The sequence below is a fragment of the Macaca fascicularis genome, chromosome 7 (assembly GCF_037993035.2).
Source record: "Macaca fascicularis isolate 582-1 chromosome 7, T2T-MFA8v1.1".
NCBI classification, from domain to species: Eukaryota; Metazoa; Chordata; class Mammalia; order Primates; family Cercopithecidae; genus Macaca; species Macaca fascicularis.
In genome coordinates, this window is record NC_088381.1 from 28893389 (window position 1) to 28914778 (window position 21390).

The following is a 21390-nucleotide window of genomic DNA, read 5'->3' on the forward strand; positions in this document are numbered from 1 at the left end:
AAGCATACTTACCACAATATGTATAAATAAGTTTGGAATCAATAAAGCGGACTCTGAGATTATGGAGCACAGCAGGCTCATGAAGATAGCTGAGGGCTGTGAGGTCATTTTCACCAACAAGTATGTCAGGATTTCGTAAGTGAGGCAGCTCCTTGGTCTTTGGATCTAGACGGTATTCCAAATCCTGAAAATGCACAAGGCACAAAATCTAGATAAATTATGGCAAGGACTATGAAAAAGAGCCATGAATTTTGCTCACTTCCTATTCCTGATTTGCTTCTCAGCTATCAAATGCATTATTTTCCTAGCACCTTCCAATATCACAGAAGCTGGTGGAGATGGAAAACAGTATGAATTGTGTTTTCATCAGACATACTAACTTGTATTAACAATTTTTGCTAATATAGTTTGAAAAGTTATAGCCTAGACCTTTTTCACCCACCTACTGAATCAGAAGTTTTAAATTTTTAAATACATTTCTCTCCTCCATCCCCTTTTACCTATAAAAAAGTGGCAGACAATATAAAAGAGTGGTCAAGATTGACTCTAGGATCAGATTGACCTGGATTCAAATCCTAATACTAATACTTACTTTTTATGTGGTTTTGAATTACAGTATTTAACCCAAATCCCTCCTTTGTAAAATAAGCTAACAGGGTTATGGTAAAAAGTAAATGAGGCAAGTCTGGCATGTGGTAAGTACTTAGGAACCCCTAAACCACGAGACCCAAGAATCCCCTGAAATTATGTGCAACACTCTGTATGTGCACGTGTGTACTTTTTTTGAGGCAAGACAATTCATAGTTTTCATTAGATTTTTGTTTTGTTTTGCTTTTTTTCTGTGCATAAGCTGATTCATTCATTAGAGTTAGGCTGGGTGCGGTGGCTCACACCTGTAATTCCAGTACTTTGGGAGGCCAAGGTGGGCGGATAAACTGAGGTCAGGAGTTCGAGACCAGCCTGATCAGCATGGTAAAACTCCGTCTTTATTAAAAATAGAAAAATTGGCCACGTATGGTGGCTCACGCCTGTAATCCCAACACTTTGGGAGGCCGAGGTGGGTGAATCACCTGAGGTCAGGAGTTCAAAACCAACCTGGCCAACATGGTGAAACCCCATCTCTACTAAAAACATGAAAATTAGCCAGGCGTGCCAGGCGTGGTGGCTCACGCCTGTAATCCCAGCACTCTGGGAGGCCGAGGTGGGTGGATCACGAGGTCAGGAGATCGAGACCATCCTGGCTAACACGGAGAAACCCCATCTCTACTAAAAATACAAAAATTTAGCCAGGCATAGTGGCAGGAGCCTGTAGTCCCAGCTACTCGGGAGGCTGAGGCAGGAGAACGGCGTGAACCCAGGAGGTAGAGCTTGCAGTGAGCTGAGATCACGCCACTGCATTCCAGCCTGGGCAACAGAACGAGACTTCGTCTCGGGAAAAAAAAAAAAAAATTAGCCAGGCATGGTAGTGGGCACCTGTAATTCCGGCTACTTGGGAGGCTGAGGCAGGAGAATCACTTGAACCCTGGAGGCAAAGGTTCCAGTGAGCCAAGATCACGCTACTGCACTCCAGTCTGGGTGACAGAGCAAGACTCCATCTCAACAAAAACAAAAACAAAACAAAACAAAACAAAAATGACATTTTAATGGGGTTCCTGGTCCCAAAAGTTAACAAGCACTATTCACTTAACTTTTAATAGAGATGGGGTCTCACTATATTGCCCAGGCTGATCTTGAACTCCTGGGCTCAAGGGATTCTCCCACATTGGCCTCCCAAATGCTGGCATTACAGGTGTGAGTGACCACTACTAGCCACTACTCACTTTAAAGTCATGGGAATATGGCTTTATGGCATAGCCAACCATGAATATTGTCACTTAACTATATATTAAGGGGCAAATAACATAGGACAAGTGAATAGGAATAAAAATTCAATTTAGTGGTAGGGAGGGACAAGGTTTTGTAAAAAGCCAGTTTTGTTAATACTGAAAATATATACAGAGGTCAAATAGTCAAATCATATTTGAATGAATTATGCTAAAGGAGAGAAAAATTAACAATTTACCCCTTAGCATTTCTTGCTGCCTGCTTATCAGAGAGTATCACCCTTGCCTAGGGCTGACTGGTCCTTGCATTGGCCCTGTAAATACACAATTGTCTGTTCTGGTGTTAGCCAGAAGACTCCAGAATGGCAGAAGGGCAACCCAGAGCTCTTTTCTCAGTCTTCATTACAGGGTGGGGTTGTTTGTGGCGAGTGTGGGGAGGAGCTGAAATTGAAATGTTAGAGAAGACACTAATTTAAAAGGTAGAGAAGAGTCTGTAACATCTTCACAGAAATTTCTTTCTTGGAGTTAGCCTTTAAATGAACATAACCTGCTCTTCTAGAATCAATGGACATTATTAAATAAATATACTCTTCTACTATTACAAAAGCCATGCTTTCTCTATTTTAATCTAGGACCCTAAGTGACTATAGTTTCTAAAAAGAGAATGATTCTTGAATAGTTAGTGAATTTTATAATGTTTATTCTTCTTGTTTGACCCCTGTCCCTATTCTTGCTTTTATTAAAGGTATGTATCATTCTATTTCTATATTTTTAAAAAATACTAATGATTAATAAAATTAAACATAGACACTGTACTCTGCTTGGCAAATCTGCTTCTCATAGGGGTATGGATTAGCAATTCTGAAATAACTTTACATATGTAATGAATAAGTAATATATTATAGATAATGAAAACCAAAGAGAGAAGTTATAGTATACATAATCAAAGGAAGAATAATAGAATGAACCTGGTGGCATTGGACTGGAGAAAAAAGGATCCCTATTAACTCACGGGTTTTATTTTTTTAAAAGAAGGTCAAGGCTGGGTGTGGTGGCTCACGCCTGTAATCTCAGCACTTTGGGAGGCCAAGGTGGGTGGATCACTTGAGGTTAGGAGTTCGAGACCAGCCTGGTCAACATGGTAAAACCCTGTCTCTACTAAAAACACAAAAATTAGCCAGGCATGGTGGCATGTGCCTGTAATCCCAGCTACTCAGGAAGCTGAGGCACAAGAATCATTTGAACCCGGGAGGGGAGGCAGAGGTTGCAGTGAGCAGAGATTGTAGACTCCATCTCAAAAAAAAAAAAAAAGGTCAAGTGCGTAACTAATGCCTTTAATCCCAGCACTTTGGGAGGATGAGGTAGAAGGACTGCTTGAGCCCAGTAGTTCAAGACCAGCCTGGGCAACATAGCAAGACATCCATCTCTAAAAACACATTTTATATATATAAAATATGTATATACAAACACATACACACATATGTAAACATAAAGTAAGTATAGATGGTTGAGTATACATTAGTATAGTATGCATACATATTAGTATCCATCTATCCATCCATGTATATATTTTTCACGCTCTGTATGCTAAGAGGGCCCAGAAGTGGTGTCATCTCAATAGCAACGAGCACACCTAGTGCACAGATCTTGGTTGTCAAATACTATCCTCCAATATAAGGTACCAGGGTTGGGAAAGGGGAAATACAGGGTAAGTGTCTTGGGGTACCAGGAGAAGTGTTATATCTTTAAAAAAAAAAAAAAAAAAAAAAGCCAGGCACAGTGGCTCATGCCTATAATCCCAGCACTTTAGGATGCCAAGGTGGGAGGACTGCTTGAGCCCAGGAGTTCAAGACTAGCCTGGGCAACGTATTGAGACTCCATCTCTACTAAAAATTTTAAAAATTAGCCAGGCATGGTAGCTCATGCCTGTGGTTCTAGCCCCTAGGGAGGCTGAGCTTGGGAGCCATGATCAAGCCACTGCACTCCAGCCTGGGTGACAGAGTGAGACACTCTCAAAAAAAATAAAAAAGGATAGGGACCTGTCAAAAAAGGCAAAGGACCCAATCTAAGAGAGATCTCAATGACCAAAGCTGGAACAATGTAACTAATAAAATAAGTAATGATAGTAATGAAGAATAAAAGAAATACCCATGAGTCCATAATACATGATTAAATTAATAAATAAATGGGACAGAAGAAACAATACTTCCTTCCCTATAGAAGAATTCTAGTTAATAAGTATATAAGGAAGGAAAGAAATGGAGAATCACCACTAGAACACAATAATACTTGCTGCAGGCAAGACACAGTAATGAACACTGGGCAAATATTAGCAGGCAAAGTTTAAGGAGAAGCAGGATATATGAGTGGCCTCAAAATATCTGCCCCAACACAGTGACATTTACTAATTACAAAGGGAAAACAGTAACTTTACAGTGGATAACATGGCAGACATCACCTTAAGCAACTGCTCATGACCAGTAATCTGCAAAACTCCGATGTAGTCAAATAGTATAAGCACTCATCTTAGAGTCATCTGTGTTCAAATCTCTCTTCAAATTCCAAAAGCCACTTCCTGGCTGTGTGACCTTGAGCAAAATTACTTAAGGTCTCTGAGGTTTGGCTTTCTTATTTGGAAAACAGTGATTATATCACCTGCCAACCCATAGGGTTGGTGTGAAATTTAACATGAGAAAATCCACTCCAAAGTGCCGGACATTTTGCCTAACACGGAGCAGATGACCAATAAATGTTAAATAAGTTAATTCCCTAGTTTGGTATTCAATGCCCTCCTAATTGGCCTAATTCTTCCCTGCCTTCATCCCAGCTAGTGTCTTCCCCTCAGTTTTGCTCTCCATGCTGCCACCAATGAGTCTTCTCTAAGACCTGGCAACATGCCTCTTTTTAAAACCACTACAAGCACTCCCCATAGCACACCAGTTTAAATGCAAGAGTTTTAGGATTAGATATGAATCTAAACCTGACAATCGTAATAAATTCATAGGTCAAAATAAAAGCTTTTAAAAGTATCTGCTATTTTCACTAATCTATGCCATTAAAAACGCTATCAGGATAGGAAATTGAGTTTGCCATTTTTACTAATTTAGTAAGTAAAAATTCTAGGTAAGTTCAAAATTTAACTTCCATTGAGAGTTTACTTCACAGTAAACTTACTCTTTTGAACTCCCTTCACTTTATGCCAAGGACGACAAATGAAAGTGAGATCTCACCTTTCCTTCCTCGAGGTGAAGTAGCAGGACTTTATCTCCTGGCTTATAATCTTTGAGCAGCTCTGCTGACTTCCAGACTTCCTCTGGATCAGGTATCCAAACCCTGGCAAACTAGAAGACAAAAAGAAAAAAAATTTAAACTAGCAAACCAATTATTTTACAATAATATATAAACATATAACTATTTATAATTAAACAATTTACGAAAAAAGACATCTTGGCCAATATGAAATTTCCTTTTTTTTTTTTTTTTTTTTTGAGACAGAGTTAAGCTCTTGTCACCCAGGCTGGAGTGCAGTGGCCCGATCTCAGCTCACAGCAACCTCCGCCTCCTGGGTTCAAGCAATTCTCCTGCCTCAGCCTCCTGAGTAGCTGGAATTATAGGCGCCTGCCACCACGCTCAGCTAATTTTTGTATTTTTAATAAAGACAGAGTTTCGCCATGTTGGCCAAGCTGGTCTCCAAACTCCTGACCTCAGGTGATCCACCCGCCTTGGCCTCCCAAAGTGCTAGGATTACAGGTGTGAGCCACCATGCCCGGCTGAAATTTACTTTTTAAATTAGTAAACAAAAAATATTTTAGCCCTCATAGCACCACCATTCCCAAATTATACAAAAAGTGTGTTCTGACAAAACAGTTATGATCAAAGCTTGACTTTGCTTTATATAGTAAATGCCACCTGAAAGTATAATTTTAGGTTAAAATGTACATATAAGATCTATTTTTGAAGCTATGGTATTGTGGTTCTGCCAGTTTCAATAGCTCAGACATCTTTTTATGGCTGAGTTTACAATTTGGAATTTTTTTTTTCTTTTGAGACAGAGTCTCGCTCTGTTGCCCAGGCTGGAGTGTGGTGGCACAATCTTGGCTCAATGCCACCTCTGCCTCCCAGGTTCAAGCGATTCTCCTGCCTCAGCCTCACGAGTAGCTGGGACTACAGGCATGTGCCACTGTGCCCAGCTAACTTTTGTATTTTTAGTAGAGACGGGGTTTCACCGTGTTGGCCAAGCTGGTCTCGAACTCCTGACCTCGTGATCCAAAGTGCTGGGATTACAGGCATGAGCCACCATGCCCCGCCCACAATTTGGATTTTTTATTGTGGTTTGCATCCTGTGCTCCGCAAAGCCTTAACGATTTCTCAGATATCCTTCAGGAGCCATCACAGAAGGGAGAAGAGGAGAATAAAAATAACAAATTTTTAAAAACTGAAAAAACACTGTTGTTCAGCATTTTGCCTTCATTATTTTATAAAGATGAGTGGGAAATGGTAAAAATGGCACAGCCAGTCACTAATAAACTTAGCTCCTGCAGCCTCAACACCATGAAAAAGGCATGGTAATCATCAGGGATTCCTAAAGCAGCAAATATTTTGCCTCAACTAGACACTCTCTGGACATAAGCCAGAAGATTATGTGGTCAATTTTGAAGAAAAAGAACAAAATATACTAACATGCATAAATCTTTCAAATACCTCATTGAAGAAGTGTTTTATGTGCTTGGACTCTCTGGGAAGAAATTTCCCTTTAAAACACGCATAACACTAAACCTAAATGCCCATTTTCATGAACAAATCACATATGAAAACAGGAATCCTAGATTCAGCCAGCAAAAGAAAGACATGATACAATCAATCATGGCTGGCATGGGCCCGACTGAACCCGGTCTCTGGCCTGTATCTGTATCCGCATTTCATGTAAATTCACCTCTACATTTCATTTTTAACAATGATCAGGGTACTAATTTACTTGGAGCTTTGAGAAGGAGCATCTGGATTTGAGTATGTTAAATGTGGGGCAACTTCCCAAAGAATTGTGATAATGTAATGATTATTCTAAGTACTGGGCACAAAGTTCTGGAAGCTTGTAACAAGGTCATTCCCAAGAACAAGAGAAATTTATATGACCCAGTGATGAACTTACAGATAGGAGAAAGCGAAAAGGAAGTGGGTGAACGAAAGTACAGGTAGATCTGAGATTCAAGATAATTTAAATTAAACGTCTCCTGTAAGAAAAACATTTCAGCATGCCATGCCACTGTCCTGGATATTATGTTAACCTCTTCTTTTCTTTTTTTTTCTTTTTTTTCTTTTTTTTGAGACGGAGTCTCACTTTGTCACCCAGGCTGGAGTGCAGTGGCGCAATCTCGGCTCACTGCAACCTCCGCCTCCTGGGTTCGAGCAATTCTCCTGCCTCAGCCTCCCGAGTAGCTGGGACTATAGGCACATGCGACCACGCCCAGCTAATTTTTTTACATTTTTAGTAATGACAGGGTTTCACCTGTTAGCCAAGATGGTCTCGATCTCCTGACCTCATGATTCGCCTGCCTTGGCCTCTCAAAGTGCTGGAATTACAGGCATGAGCCACTGTGCCCAGCCTATGTTAACCTCTTTACTGACAAATATTTTCAAGCCTTCCTATTAGGAAGCTGCTGTGGTATATTGCTGTAGTTTCCAAACTACCAGATTTCATGGCTGGTAAAAATTTTTTTTTCAAGTTTGGGGACTGATATAAGGTTATTAACTAACTTTTGACAAGTAAGGTTACAAAACCATTAATTATTGGCAGCACTTACAGACAAGTAGAGGCTAAGGCCCTCACACTCAGCACAGGCAACATAAATACCAATCTACTATCTAATATCACCATCGTTTTATAAAATGAAGGACATTTTAACAAGAAAACAGTAGGACAAATAGCCATCATAGTTTTTTGGTTTTCTGTTTTTCGGACACGGAGTTTTGCTCTTGTTGCCCAGGTTGGCTCACTACAGCCTCCAGTTCCAGGGTTCAAGCAAGTCTCCTGCCTCAGCCTCCCAAGTAGCTGGGATTACAGGTACCCGCCACCACGCCCAGCTACTTTTTTGTTGTTGTTTTATTTTTAGTAGAGACAGGATTTCGCCATGTTGGCCAGGCTGGTCTCAAACTCCTGGCCTCAGACAGTGATCCTCCCACCTTGGCCTCCTAAAGTGCTGGGATTACAGGCCTGGCCCTCACAGTTAACACACAAATCCCTTACCATGGTCTACAAAGGCCTTCATGACCTGTCCTTTCCTTCCCCTGCCAACCTCTAAGCCGGAGCCATGCAGATCTTATTTTAGTTCTTCAGGAACACAGTTTTGTTTGCTCCTGTCTCTAGACCCTGGCCCTTGTTAATTCCTCTATAATGTACTTCTCCCAGATCTGCTTATGCCTGCCTCCTTCTCACTTACATGATAGCTCAAATGTAAACCTCTTCAGAGAGGCATTCCCAGATCTTTCTAGCTGAAATCAATCCAAACTACGATTACCGTTCTCCATTTTACATTCTTCAGCGCTGTTATTCACTATCTGAAATCACTTGCTGTTATGTTGTCTATTTACTTATTTACTGTCTCTCTTCCTTCATTAGAACATAAGTTCCGTGTCTGTGTTGTTCAACACTGCAGGCAGTACTTAGAAGAGTACCTGACACACAGCTGGTGCTTAGTAAGAATTTATCAAAAGAAGATCAGAATAAAAGGCATCTCTTTAAATTGAATATAAGTAGTACGATTAAAAGCTCACTCAATTGCTTTAATTTTATCTTATTATTACCAACACATACAAACTTTTAATCTAAACAGTTTGCAGAGGAAAGAGTATGGAACTAGACTATGGGTTCTAGTCCCAGGGCTACCAGATGGGCCTTGGCCTTTATTTCAGGCAACAATAAAATGAGGATGACAACAATAGTCTTCCAGTTTATTGCAAAGGCTTACACACATAGAAACTTCATGAAAAGCATAAACCAATATATAAGTACAGGGTGGGGTTGTTACTGTTTTTTCCCATAGGAAGTGATTTCTAAAGTCATATATCAAACATGTCACTGAAATCTGTTTTACAACTTTTTTCCCAGGTACACAGTCCATAAACTGAGTAATATCTGTACATATCACTAAAGCCTTACTCATGCAATACATATTTCTATGTACTAACTGCTCCCAATCTGAAGCTTATTTACAAAGACAACATTTTTGTAGCTTTCTCGGGAAGGCATTACTGGTTCCAGAAAAGATATATAAATATAAAGAGATTAAGAGTCGGGATGGGCACGGTGGCTCATGCCTGTAATCCCAGCTCTTTGGGAAGCCGAGGTAGGTGGATCTCTTGAGCTCAGGAGTTGGAGACCAGCCTGACCAACATGGTAAAACCCCACCTCTACTAAAAATACAAAAATTAGCCAGGCATGGTGGCTCGTGCCTGTAATCCCAGCTCCTCAAGAGGCTGAGGTGGGAGGATCACTTGAGCCCAGGAGGTGGAGGTTGCAGTAAGCTAAGATCACGTCACTGCACTCAAGTCTGGGCAACAGAGTGAGACTCCATCTCAAAAAAAAAAAAAAAAAAAGAGAGAGATTCAGAATCATGAAATGACCTATTACCTTGACTGATGAAAACACAAAAAAGGAAAATGTGTCCGAGTGAGTTTGTAAAAGCATGACTGACCAGTGCCTAAACATGAGGAGACTTGAAATCTAGAAAGCGCCTTCATGCTCTGTGTCAGTAGGGAGCTCCAGCTCAGATTTCCACAAGTATTTTGCAAACAGTAGATACTTTGCCAAAGACTAGATTTCCAAGGGCTAGATGTTAACAACACTTACAGATAAGCAGTGGAAGGCTAAGGCCCTCACATTCACCAAAAGCAAGATATTTAAAGACTGAACACCACTCTCATAACCAACTTCCTCTTTATCTTAGCTTTACCTCTGGGGAAAGCATACAAGGAGAAATAGGTCAGAAACCATTCTATTATTACCATTGCCTTTCTGTGTTTCTTTTCCATCTTAACCAATGAGATCAGTGACTGCAGAAACAACTATGCCAGAAGGGGGTCAATTTGAGGATATATACCTTAGATGCTGAAACAGGGAAATCTCAACCTGACACGCCACTTCCTACTGCCTTTGTCACTTCCAACCCTGCCTCCCACTCTTCCTCCAGGCCGCGATGCAAAGACACACGGCAGGAATAGAACTAAACTTGTCCAGTCACATCCAGTGAGAAGACCGGGGGAAGGGAGGCAAGAAGACAAGGCCACTGGAACGCATGAGAAACCTAGAAATAGGACACAGTGTGAGTCCGGCAGGAATCAGAAACAAGGATAGACACTGCCCACTAAGTCTGCAGAAGGCCCTCCTGATGAAAAAGAAGCAGTTAGAAAACGATAACCCTGGCCAAAGTGAATCAAACTGGACACAGCCCCCAGCAAGGCAAGGGAAGGCCCCTGTTGAGAGACAGGACTAGCTGGATTTCCTAGGCCCACTAAGAATCCCTAAGCCTAGCTGGGAAGGTAACTACATCCACCTTTAAACACGGGGCTTTAAACACGGGGCTTGCAATTTAATTCACACCCGACCAATCAGAGAGCTCTCTAAAATGCTAATTAGTCAAAAACAGGAGGTAAAGAAATAGCCAATCGTCTATCGCCTAAGAGCACGGTGGGAGGGACAAGGATAGGGATATAAACCCAGGCATTCCAGCCAGCAACGGCTACCCTCTTTGGGTCCCCTCCCTTTGTATGGGAGCTCTGTCTTCACTCTATTAAATCTTGCAACTGCACTTTCTTTTGGTCTGTGTTTGTTACGGCTCAAGCTGAGCTTTCGCTCGCCATCCACCACTGCTGTTTGCCGCTGTGGCAGACCGGTGGCTGACTTCCATCCCTCCAGATCCCGCAGGGTGTCTGCTGTGCTCCTGATCCAGGGAGGCGCCCATTGCCGCTCCCAATCAGGACAAAGGCCATTGTTCCTGCACGGCTAAGTGCTGGGTTCGTCCTGATCGAGCTGAACACTAGTCACTGGATTCCATGGTTCTCTTCTGTGACCCATGGCTACTAATAGAGCTATAACACTCACCACATGGCCCAAGATTCCATTCCTTAGAATCCGTGAGGACAAGAACCCCAGGTCAGAGAACATGAGGCTTGCCACCATCTTGGAAGCGGCCTGCTGCCATTTTGGAAGCTGCCCGCCACCATCTTGGGAGCTCTGGGAGCAAGGACCCCCTGGTAACGCAGTCATGTAACTGGATTCTGTCATGATTAGCTAACAAAGGGTTAGGCTCTCTTTCAGTGATCCCCGTTTGTGCTCTTTCAATGATTCTCGTTTCCTCTTCTCCACTCACACTACTCTAGATCTAGTCCCTCATTATCTTGTGAGAGTCTCTCAAACATCTCACTTACGCTACCTGAGACCTTATTTTAGTTATTCATGAATCTACCTACCTTCCATACCAGGCTATATACTCTTTCAAAGCTCTCTCTGAATCCCCTCTGAAGTCAACCAAGTTCCTGGCCCACAGTTTGTGGGCAGCACATATACGTTGATTTTATTTAAGACTGAGATAAGGCAAGGCAAGGAAGAGAGATGAGAAAAATTGGAAACATTCCACAGGCTTAGCTCAGGATTTTCCATGAAGTCATACCAGAGTTTGAGGCCACCAAACAGGGTTGGGACGGGGCATGAATCAGAGGCTTAGAGAAGAGAGATTCATGAAGTAGTAGGTAAAGAAAGAATAAATAATGATGTAGAAACTGGTAGAAGAAGGAAAAAGAAGAGCCTGAGATTTGAGGTACTGTGATTAAAGAAAAAAGCTTGGGGGGGGAGAAATGAGAAAATAAACCTAAATTACATAAAACTTAAGCACACAAAGATTTGTGACAATTCAAATGAACCACTTGATAAAAAATGAGAATAAGAATAAAATGAAGATGGACTAAATTTTATAATAGCTAAAATCTGATAAAATAATGCTAACAGATTTAACCTGCATAACAGCTTGCAAGGAAAATAAAAGACATCTGTCCTTCCACAATACAATTTAATGAGGCCTGCCTGGCAGCAATGAGGTAATTTTGACAGAGTCTAAAAGAGCACTAGAAAGGCAGGTTCAAGGGACATGCTGGCACTGGTACATGCCAGAGAGGGGCACCAGTGTTGGCTCACCTAGCACTGCCCTTGCACCTTCTTGGGGGTTACACCCAGCCTTGCACATTTAAGGAGGCACCAGTCTTTTTTTTTTTTTTTTTTTTTTGAGATGGAGTCTCGCTCTGTTGCCTAGGCTGGAGTACAGTGGCACAATCTCCATTCACTGCTACCTCTGCTTCCCAGGTTCAAGTGATTCTCCTGCCTCAGCCTCCCAAGTAGCTGGGAATACAGGCATGCCCCACAACACGTGGCTAATTTTTGTATTATTAGTTGAGAAGAGGTTTCGCCATGTTGGCCAGGCTGATCTTGAACCCCTGACCTCAGGTGATCTGCCCACCTCGGCCTCCCAAAGTGCTAGGATTACAGGCATGAGTCACCGTGCCTGGCCCACCAGTCATCTTTCTTTCGGTATCTTACCACAATGACAACACGGAAGAGGCCCTTGATTGATGCAGATGACTCACTGGAAGTTTTGCTAACTTGCATTTTGTCTGTCAAGTAACACTGAGGGTGTGGGCACCAAAAGCAGTTGCTTCTGATGCCCCAGACACTTTGGGAACAAGACTAACAGCACTAACAGAGTAAACTGAGCAGCCCTCAAAACCTAAAGAATTTGACCCATATGATTCTCTCTTCTCCCTCTAACTCCCATATACATTGTTTGCCTTATAGCACATGTGCACATCTTTATTAGCTTCTGTATTAAATCATGAGCAGCTTGGCAATTTGGAATCTGCCATGGCTCACTTTTGATAGCCCATTGTGAATGTTTGCAAAAATGAGTGCTTTATGTCACAATTCAAACAGGCCTATTACAAAAACTAAGTGCTCCTCTGTGCTTTGAACTAAAGCAGGAAAGAAATCCTGAAATGTCACTAATACCCCCTCCTCTGAAACCTGACATTAATATGGGTGTTCCATATGATTACTAAGTAATTCATATAGCCCTTAGAGCGTGTTTTTGGCATAAAAAAAATCAGGAACTACTATTCTAAAAGGACATGATAAGCTCTCCAGAAAAAAGGAAACAAAAATTATTAAAGAAACAAATTGCCCCTCTTAGTAATGGTATATTTTGTATTTTTTTAATTTGTTATGAAATATATAAGAGATGTGTCTGTGTGTATACATAGATAATTTGTTGAATGAAAGAATGATGTAATGAACTTCCATATGCCCACCATTTAGGTTCAGAAGTAGAACATTACTTATATATATATATATATATATCTTTTTTTTTTTTTTTTTTTTTTTTTTTAGACAGAGTCTTGCTCTGTCGCACAGGCTGGAGTGCAGTGGCGCGATCTTGGCTCACTGCAAGCTCCGCCTCCCAGGTTCATGCCATTCTCCTGCCTCAGCCTCCTAAGTAGCTGGGACTACAACACAAGTGCATGCCACCACGCCCAGCTCATTTTTTGTATTTTTAGCAGAGAAAGTGTTAGCCAGGATGTTCTCGATCTCATGACCTTGTGATCCGCCTGCCTTGGCCTCCCAAAGGGCTGGGATTATAGGCGTGAGCCACCGTGCCTGGCCAAAACAGTAGATTTTATTATGAAGGAATTTCCCTCCTCCACCCCCAAATTGTTCTGGGTATCATAATGAAAACCAGCTATTAAACTGGCCCATGTCATCTGGTGAAACTTAAGAATGTCTCATCTAAGACAACATGTCAAAGACACGCCAATCAGCTTGCCATCCATGCTGCAGTGTTCCAGTGGGCTCTGACAACAGAATGAAGGCTCTATCAAAAATGAGGTTAGTCAATAACCACAAAAAACAATCTGAGGATGCTGAAGACTAAAATTTTAATGAATGAGCGAGCTCAGGTTCATGAATTTCTATAAATGAATAAAATCATAGAGTTGACTTAAAATTTTTAATTTTTTGCTGACTCTGTAAGTCACTTTGCATATACTGTGAAATGTACCTGGTTTAAAAGTAAATCACATGTCACTTTGGGAGGCCGAGGCGGGTAGATCACAAGGTTAGGAGTTCGAGACCAGCCTGGCCAACATGGAGAAACCCCGTCTCTACTGAAAATACAAAAATTAGCTGGGCATGGTGGCAGGCACCTGTAATCCTAGCTACTCAGGAGGCTGAGGCAGGAGAATTGTTTGAACCAGGGAAGCAGAGGTTGCAGTGAGCTGAGATTGCGCCATTGCACTCTAGCCTGGGCAACAGGACGAGACTCCATCTCAAAAAAAAAAAAAAAAAAAGTAAATCACACTTTGGGAGACCGAGGCGGGTGCACTGTCTGAGCTCTGGAGTTCGAGACCAGCCTGGGCAACATGGTGAAACCCCATCTCTAATAAAATACAAAAAATTAACTGGGAGTGGTGACATGCACCTGTACAGTCCCAGCTACTCGGGAGGCTGAAGCACAAGAATTGCTTGAACCTGAGAGGTGGAGATTGCAGTGAGCTGAGATTGTGCCACTACACTCCAGCCTGGGCAACACAGCAAGACTTTGTCTCCAAAAAAAAGAAAGAAAGAAAGAAAGAAAATCAAGTTCAAGTCAGCTCCCACCAGACATTGAAATTATCTTTTTAAATTTAGGAAGAAAACAAGAACTTGCAAATTAATGGATATGCTTTGTTACCATTAAGTATAAAAAATTAAATATTCTTATTTTTCTAAAATTTGATATGAGATGACAGAGCTTTGGAATGAATATTTTTAGACACTGTAGTTATTTAATGTTCATGCAAAGATTATTTTCAGAATTAGGTCTAACTTCTCAAGAACAGTGTTAATATGCACATCAAGAAAAATTAGTATTTCCATCTATAATTAGCTGGTGGTATTTTAAACCACAAAATTCTAAATAAGTAAAATAATCAAAGGTAAAACAGAATCACCAACAAGGAAAGGAACCATATAGGTTGTATTCATCAGAGCTTTGATTAGGATAAAGAAAAGTCCTAACTTTACTTAATCTCATAATATGCTTTGTAATTATTATTAAAGAAGTCCCTTATTCAACAAAACACCTGAGAGAAGTTAGATAACTTGCCCCAAAGGTACTCAGCTAATAAATGACAGAAGCAGAATTCAAACATAGAAAGATCTCTGATTTCAAGATGATTAGGGTGTATAAGGAAGAGTAAGAAAAACACAACCTCACTGAATCACTTTCTCCTGATTGTGACCGAAGTTGCTCAACTAAGCAAAACAACTCACACTTTCCTATCATTTTCAACACTTGCTCTCAATGTAGACAAAAGTATTAAATGGAAGTCATGTTAAACATGTACAGGCCTCTTTATACAGGGGTCTTCTTGTCACATAGAATATCTATCACTCTGATAAATGATGTAGTGATGAAAGAAGTCATGGATAATTTTTAAAATTTTAACTAAAATGTCTTAACATGGTAAGATTTAAGGAATCATGGAATTAAACATCAAGCAACACATACATTATATGAGACAATATGGATAAGGTGCGAAAACAGTACTTGGGGAATAATAGGCAGGTGCCGGTATGTATTTCCCTCCCATTTATAACAGGCAGCTCCCTTTGTGTTGCTCCCCAGCTTTGGGAATCGACACTTCTAGGTCTGTTGCTAACTTGGGAAATGACACAGTTTGGATATTTGTCCCTGCCCAAATCCTATGCTGAAATGTAATCCCCAATGCTGGAGGTGAGGCCTGGTGGGAGGTATTTGAATCATGTGAGCAGATCCCTCATGGCTTGGTATTGTCTTTGTGATAGTGAGTTATTGTGAGATCTGGTCATTTAAAAATCTGTTGCAACCTCCCCTCTCCTTCTCTGTCTCTCACTCCTGCTTTTTGCCATGTGATGTGTCTGCTCCTTCCTTGCCTTCCACCGTGAAAGCTCCCTAAGGCCTCCCTAGAAGCAGACATCACCATGCTTCCTGTATAGCCTGCAGAACCGTAAGCCAATTAAACCCCTTTCCTTATAAATTACCCAGTCTCAGGTCTTTCTTTATAGCAATGCAAGAATGAACTAACACAAAAAATTGGTACTGGGAGTGAGGGATTGCCTCACATACAGATAAACTGAAAATGTAGAAGCAACTCTGGAATTAGGTAACAGCAGAGGTTGGAAGCATATGGAAGGCTCAGAAGAAAACAGGAAGAAGAAAGAAAGTTTGGAATTCTTAGAGACTGGTTAAATGGTTGTGACCAAAATGCTGATAGCGATCCGGACAGTGAAGGCCAGGCTGACAAGGTCTCACATGGAAATGTGGAACTTACTGGAACTGGAGCAAAGGTCACGTGTGTTATGCCTTGGCAAAGAACTTGGCTGCATTGTGGCCACTGCCCTAGGGGACCCGTGGAACTGAACTTCAGTGATGATTTAAGGTATCTGGTAGAAGAAATTTCAAGGCAGAAAAGCATTCAAGATGTGGCCCAACTGCTTCGAACAGCCTACACTCAGGTACAGGAGCAAAGAAGTTACTGAAAGTTGGAATATATATTTAAGCAGGAAGCAGAGCATAAAAGTTTGGAAAATTTGCAGGCTGGCCATGTGGCAGAGATAGCTTTTTCAAGAGAGAAATCCTAATTTGCATAACTAAGAGAGAGACAAGTGCTAATAGCCAAGTCAATGGGGAAAAGGTCTTGAAGGTATTTTGGAGACCTCCCCAGCAGCCCCTCCCATCACAGGCCCAGAGGCCTAGGAGGACATTATGGTGCAGAGGGCCAGGCCTAGGGCCCCACTACCCTGCACAGCCTCAGAGTTCTGCTTCTTCCATCCTGGCCGCTCCATCTCCAGCTCCAGCTCCAGCCAAGGGTCAAAAAGGTTGGAGAACAGCTCGAGCTGCCACTTTGAAGAATGCAAGCCATAAGGCTTAGCAGATTCCATGTGGTGTTAAGCCTGTAGATGCACAGAATAAAAATTGAAGAATGTTTGGCAGCCTCTGCTTAGATTTCAGAGGATGTATGAGAAAGCCTGGGTGCCCAGGCAAAAGCCTGCTGCAGGGGCAGAGCCCTCATTCCTCTACTGGGGCAGTGCCAAGGGGAAATGTGGGGTTGGAGGCCCCACACAGAGGCATTTCCTAGTGGAGCTGTGAGAATGGGGCCACCATCCTCCAGATCCCAGAATCGTAAATCTACTCTGTACCTTCAGCCTAGAAGTCACAGGCATTCAACTCCAACCCATAAGAATGGCCCTAAGGGCTGAACCCTACAAAGCCACAGACAAAGAGCTGCCCGAGGCCTTGGGAGCCCACTCTTCCTATCAGTGTGCCCTGGATGGGACGTGTAGTCAAAGGAGATTATTTTGGATCTTTAAGATTTAATGACTGCCCTGCTAGGTTTCAAATGTGCCTGTAGCCCCTTTATTTTGGCCAATTTCTCCCTTTTGGAATGGGAGAAATGTCTATACCCCCACAGTATTTTGGCAATAGTCAACTTGTTTTGATTGTATGGGCTCAGAGGCGGAAGGAGAAAAGTCTCAGATGAGACTTTGGACTTGGACTTCTGAGTTAATAGTAGAATGAGTCAAGGCTTTGGGGGACTGTTGGGAAGGTATGATTGTATTTTGCAATATGAGAAGGACATGAGACTTGGAAGGGGTCAGGGGAGGAATGATATGGTTTGGATATGTGTCCTCACCCAATCTCATGTTAAATTATAATCCCCAATGCTGGGGGTAGGGCCTGGTGGAAGGTGTCTGGATCATGGGGGCAGCTCCCTCATGGCTTGGTGCTGTCTTCATGATAGTGAGTTCTCACAAGATCGCTATCACTCACTCACACTCTCGCTCGTTCTCTTGCTTTCTGTCTCCCCCATCCTCACCATGTAACGTGCCCACTCCCCTTTTGCCTTCCACCATGAGTGGAAGCTTCCTGAGGCCTCCCCAGCCATGGTTTCTGTACATCCTGCAGAAGCATGAGCCAATTAAACCTCTTTTCTTTACAAATTCCCAGTCCCAGGTATTTCTTTATAGCAATGCAAGAATAAACTAATACAGAAAACTGGCACTGAGGTGTGAGGCATTGCCATAAATATACCTGAAAATGTGGAAGTGGCTTTGGACCTGGGTAATGGGCAGAGGTTGAAACAGTTTGGAGGGCTCAGAAGAAGACAGGAAGATGACAGAATGTTTGGAACTTCCTAGAGACCTATTGAATGTTATGACCAAAATGCTGTTAGTGATATGGACAGTGAAAGCGAGGCTGAGGGGGTCTCAGATGGAAATGAGGAACTTATTGGGAACTGAGGTAAAGGTCACTCATGCTATGCTTTAGGAAAGAGACTGATGGCATTGTGCCCTTGCTCTAGGAATCTGTGGACCTTTGAACTTGAGAGAGATGATTTAGAGTATCTGGTGGAAGAAATTTCTAAGCAGTAAAGTGTTCAAGAGAATCAATCTGACTAGATTTAAGAAGATGTATGGAAAAGCCTGGAAGTCCACACAGAAGGCTGCTGCAGAGGCAGAGCCCTCATGGAGAACCTCTAGCAGGGCAATGTGGGAGGGAAATGTGGGGCTGGGCACTGCCTAGTGGAGCTGTGAGAAGAGGGCTACTGTCCTCCAGACCCCAGAATGGTAAAGTCAGTGACAGTTTATACCATGTGCCTGGAAAAGCCAAATCCCAGCCCCTGAGAGCAGCCATTGGGGGCACAGCCCTGCAAAGCCACAGGGGTGGAGCTGCCCAAGACCTTGTGGGCCCACTCCTTGCATCAGTGTGCCTTGGATGTGAGACACAGAGCCAAAGGAGATTCTTTTGGAGCTTTAAGATTTAATGACTGCCCTGCTGGGTTTTGTACTTGCATGGGGTTTTTAGGCCCTTTCTTTTGGCTGATTTCTCCCATTTGGAAAGGGAGTATTTACCCAATGCCTGTACCTCCATTATATCTTGGAAGTAACTAACTTGTTTTTGATTTTACAGGCTCATAGGCAAAAGGGACTAGGCTTGTCTCAAATGAGATTTTGGATTTTTGAGTTAATGCTGGAATAAGTTAAGACTTTGGACTATTGGGAATGTATGATTGTATTTTGCAATGTGAGGACATAAGTTTTGGGGAGGGGCCAGTGGCAGAATGATACAGTTTGAGTCTGTGTCCCAACCCAAATCTCATGTCAAATTGTGATCCCCAACGTTGAAGATGGGTCCTGGTGGGAGGTGACTGGATCATGGCGGAGGATTTCCCCTTTAGTGCTGTTCTTGTGATAGTGAATTATAGAAAGATCAGGTTGTTTAAAAGTGTGTAGCAGCATCTCCCACCCTCTCTTGTTCTCATGCTCCAGCCAGATGTGCCTGCTTCCCTTCACCTTCTACCATGATTGTAAATTTCCTGAGGCTTCCCCAGCCATACATCCTATATAGCCTGTGGAACTGGGAGCCAATCAAACCTCTTTTCTTTATTAAGTATCCAGTCTCAGTCTCAGGTATTTCTTTTTTTTTTTTTCTTTTTTTTTTGAGACAGAGTCTTACTCTGTTGCCCAGGCTGGAGTGCAATGGCACGATCTCGGCTCACTGCAACCTCCGCCTCCCGGGTTCAAGCGAGTCTCCTGTCTCACCTTCCCATATAGCTGGAATTACAGGCATGCCACTATGCCCGGCTAATTTTTCTATTTTTAGTAGAGATGGGGTTTCACCATGTTGGCCAGGCTGGTCTCAAACTCCTGACTTCAAGTGATCCACCCACCTCGGCCTCCCAAAGTTCTGGGATTACAGGCGTAAGCCACCATGCCCAACCTCAGGTATTTCTTTATAGCAGTATGAGAATGGACTAATACAGAATGTTACACATCTTTCATGATCTGGCTCTGTCAACTTCTCCAGTGTCATCTCTCACCTCTCCTGGCCTTGCATTCAACCCTCTAAACTGCAAACACCAGCTGATTCCTCCATATCTATCTCTACTCAAATTGCCCAGCAAGCCCTTTCCCCCATCCTCATCACCCATATAATGCCTATGTATCCTTTAAGGGCCCACCTTTCAGCAGCGTTTCACCACTGACCCTGGCAGCCTACCTGGAACATTCTGGCCTGGCATGGTTCCTCCCTGCCTCTCTAATAATTCTTTTCTCATTTCCTGTGCCAGCTCTACCTTCTCTATCCTACCCTGGTAACCATTAGAATTGACCAGATCTCTAAGCTAAGTCTCTTCTCTCTTTTAATGTGGTGTTAAGAATTCGACTTGCTAGGCACAGTAGCTCATGCTTGTAATCCCAGCACTTTGGGAAGCCAACGGAGGAGGACTGCTTGAGTCCAGGAGTTCAAGACCAGCCTGGGCAACATAGTGAGACCTCCCCTCTACAAAAAATGAACAGAATTAGCCAGGTGTGACAGCACGTGCCTATAGTCCCAGCTACTTAGAAGGCTGAGGTTGTGAGGATTGCTTGAGCCCAGGAGGTCAAGGCTACAGTGAGCCAAGATCTTGCCACTTCACTCTAGCCTGAGCGACAGGGCTAGATCCTGTCTCCAAAAAAAAAAAAAAAAAATGAATTCAGGCTCAGGCTTTAGAGCAGGGCATGGTGGTGCACACACCTGTAACCCCTGGTACTTGAGAGGTTGAGGTGGGAGGATCACTTGAGCTCAGGAGTTTGAGACCAGCCTTGGCAACATAACAACACCCATCTCAACAACAATAATAATAATAATAGTTCAGGCTTTAGGAGAAGACTTGCTGGGTTTACTAGCCCTGTGGCTTTCCTATCCATTGTCTACAATGAGGGTAATAATACCTACCACATAGGGGTATCATGAAGATTAAATCAGTTACACATGTGAAGTACTCAGAACAGTGCTTAGTATGTAGAAGGCAGTTGATAAGTGTGAGCTATTCTCATTAATAATATTCTTTAAAAAAAAAAATAGAGATGGGGCTGGGGGCAGTGAATCACATCTGTAACCCCAGCACTTTGGGAGGCTGAGGTGGGCAGATCACTTGAGGTCAGGAGTTCAAGACCAGCCTGGCCAACACGGTAAAACCCCGTCTCTACCAAAAAAAATACAAAAATTAGTCAGGCATGGTGGTGCATGCCTGTAGTCCCAGCTACTTGGGAGGCTGAGGTGGGAGAATCACTTGAACTCAAGAGGTAGAGGTTGCATGAGCCAAGATTGTGCCACTGTACTCCAGCCTGGATGACAGAGTGAGAACTCATCTCAAAAAAAAAAAAAATTTAGAGACAAGGTCTCGCTGTCACCCAGGCTGGTCGTGAACTCCTTGGCTCAAGTGATTCTCCCATCTCCGCCTCCCAGAGTGCTGGGATTATAGACATAAGTCACCACACCTAGCCTATGTTAATATTATTCTTATGATTAGACTGCACTATTGGGGTGGGTTTTTTGTTTGTTTGTTTCTTTTTTTGATACAGGGTCTCACTCTGTCACCCAGGCTGGATTGCAGTGGTGTGATCATCGCTCACTGCAACCTTCACCTCCTTGGTCTTATTATTTTTATATTTACATTGTATCCCACC

At 42.6% G+C, this 21390-nt stretch overlaps 1 protein-coding gene and 1 long non-coding RNA gene across 5 annotated transcripts in view; one reads left to right on the forward strand and one right to left on the reverse strand.

The window, feature by feature from the left end:
• The window catches only part of MYO5A (myosin VA), a 219196-nt gene that overhangs the window by 130154 nt on the left and 67652 nt on the right, over positions 1-21390 (reverse strand). For all 4 annotated transcript variants that reach the window (XM_005559591.5, XM_005559593.5, XM_045395478.3 and 1 more), the window contains exons 2-3: positions 5054-5164; positions 13-184 (exon numbers count right to left, since the gene is read on the reverse strand). In XM_005559591.5, the coding sequence (XP_005559648.3) occupies positions 13-184; positions 5054-5164 (283 nt within the window). The remainder of the gene's footprint in view (positions 1-12; positions 185-5053; positions 5165-21390) is intronic.
• Positions 1-21390, forward strand: part of LOC123574429 (uncharacterized) — a 113348-nt gene that overhangs the window by 40646 nt on the left and 51312 nt on the right. The gene's annotated exons all lie outside the window — the stretch shown is intronic.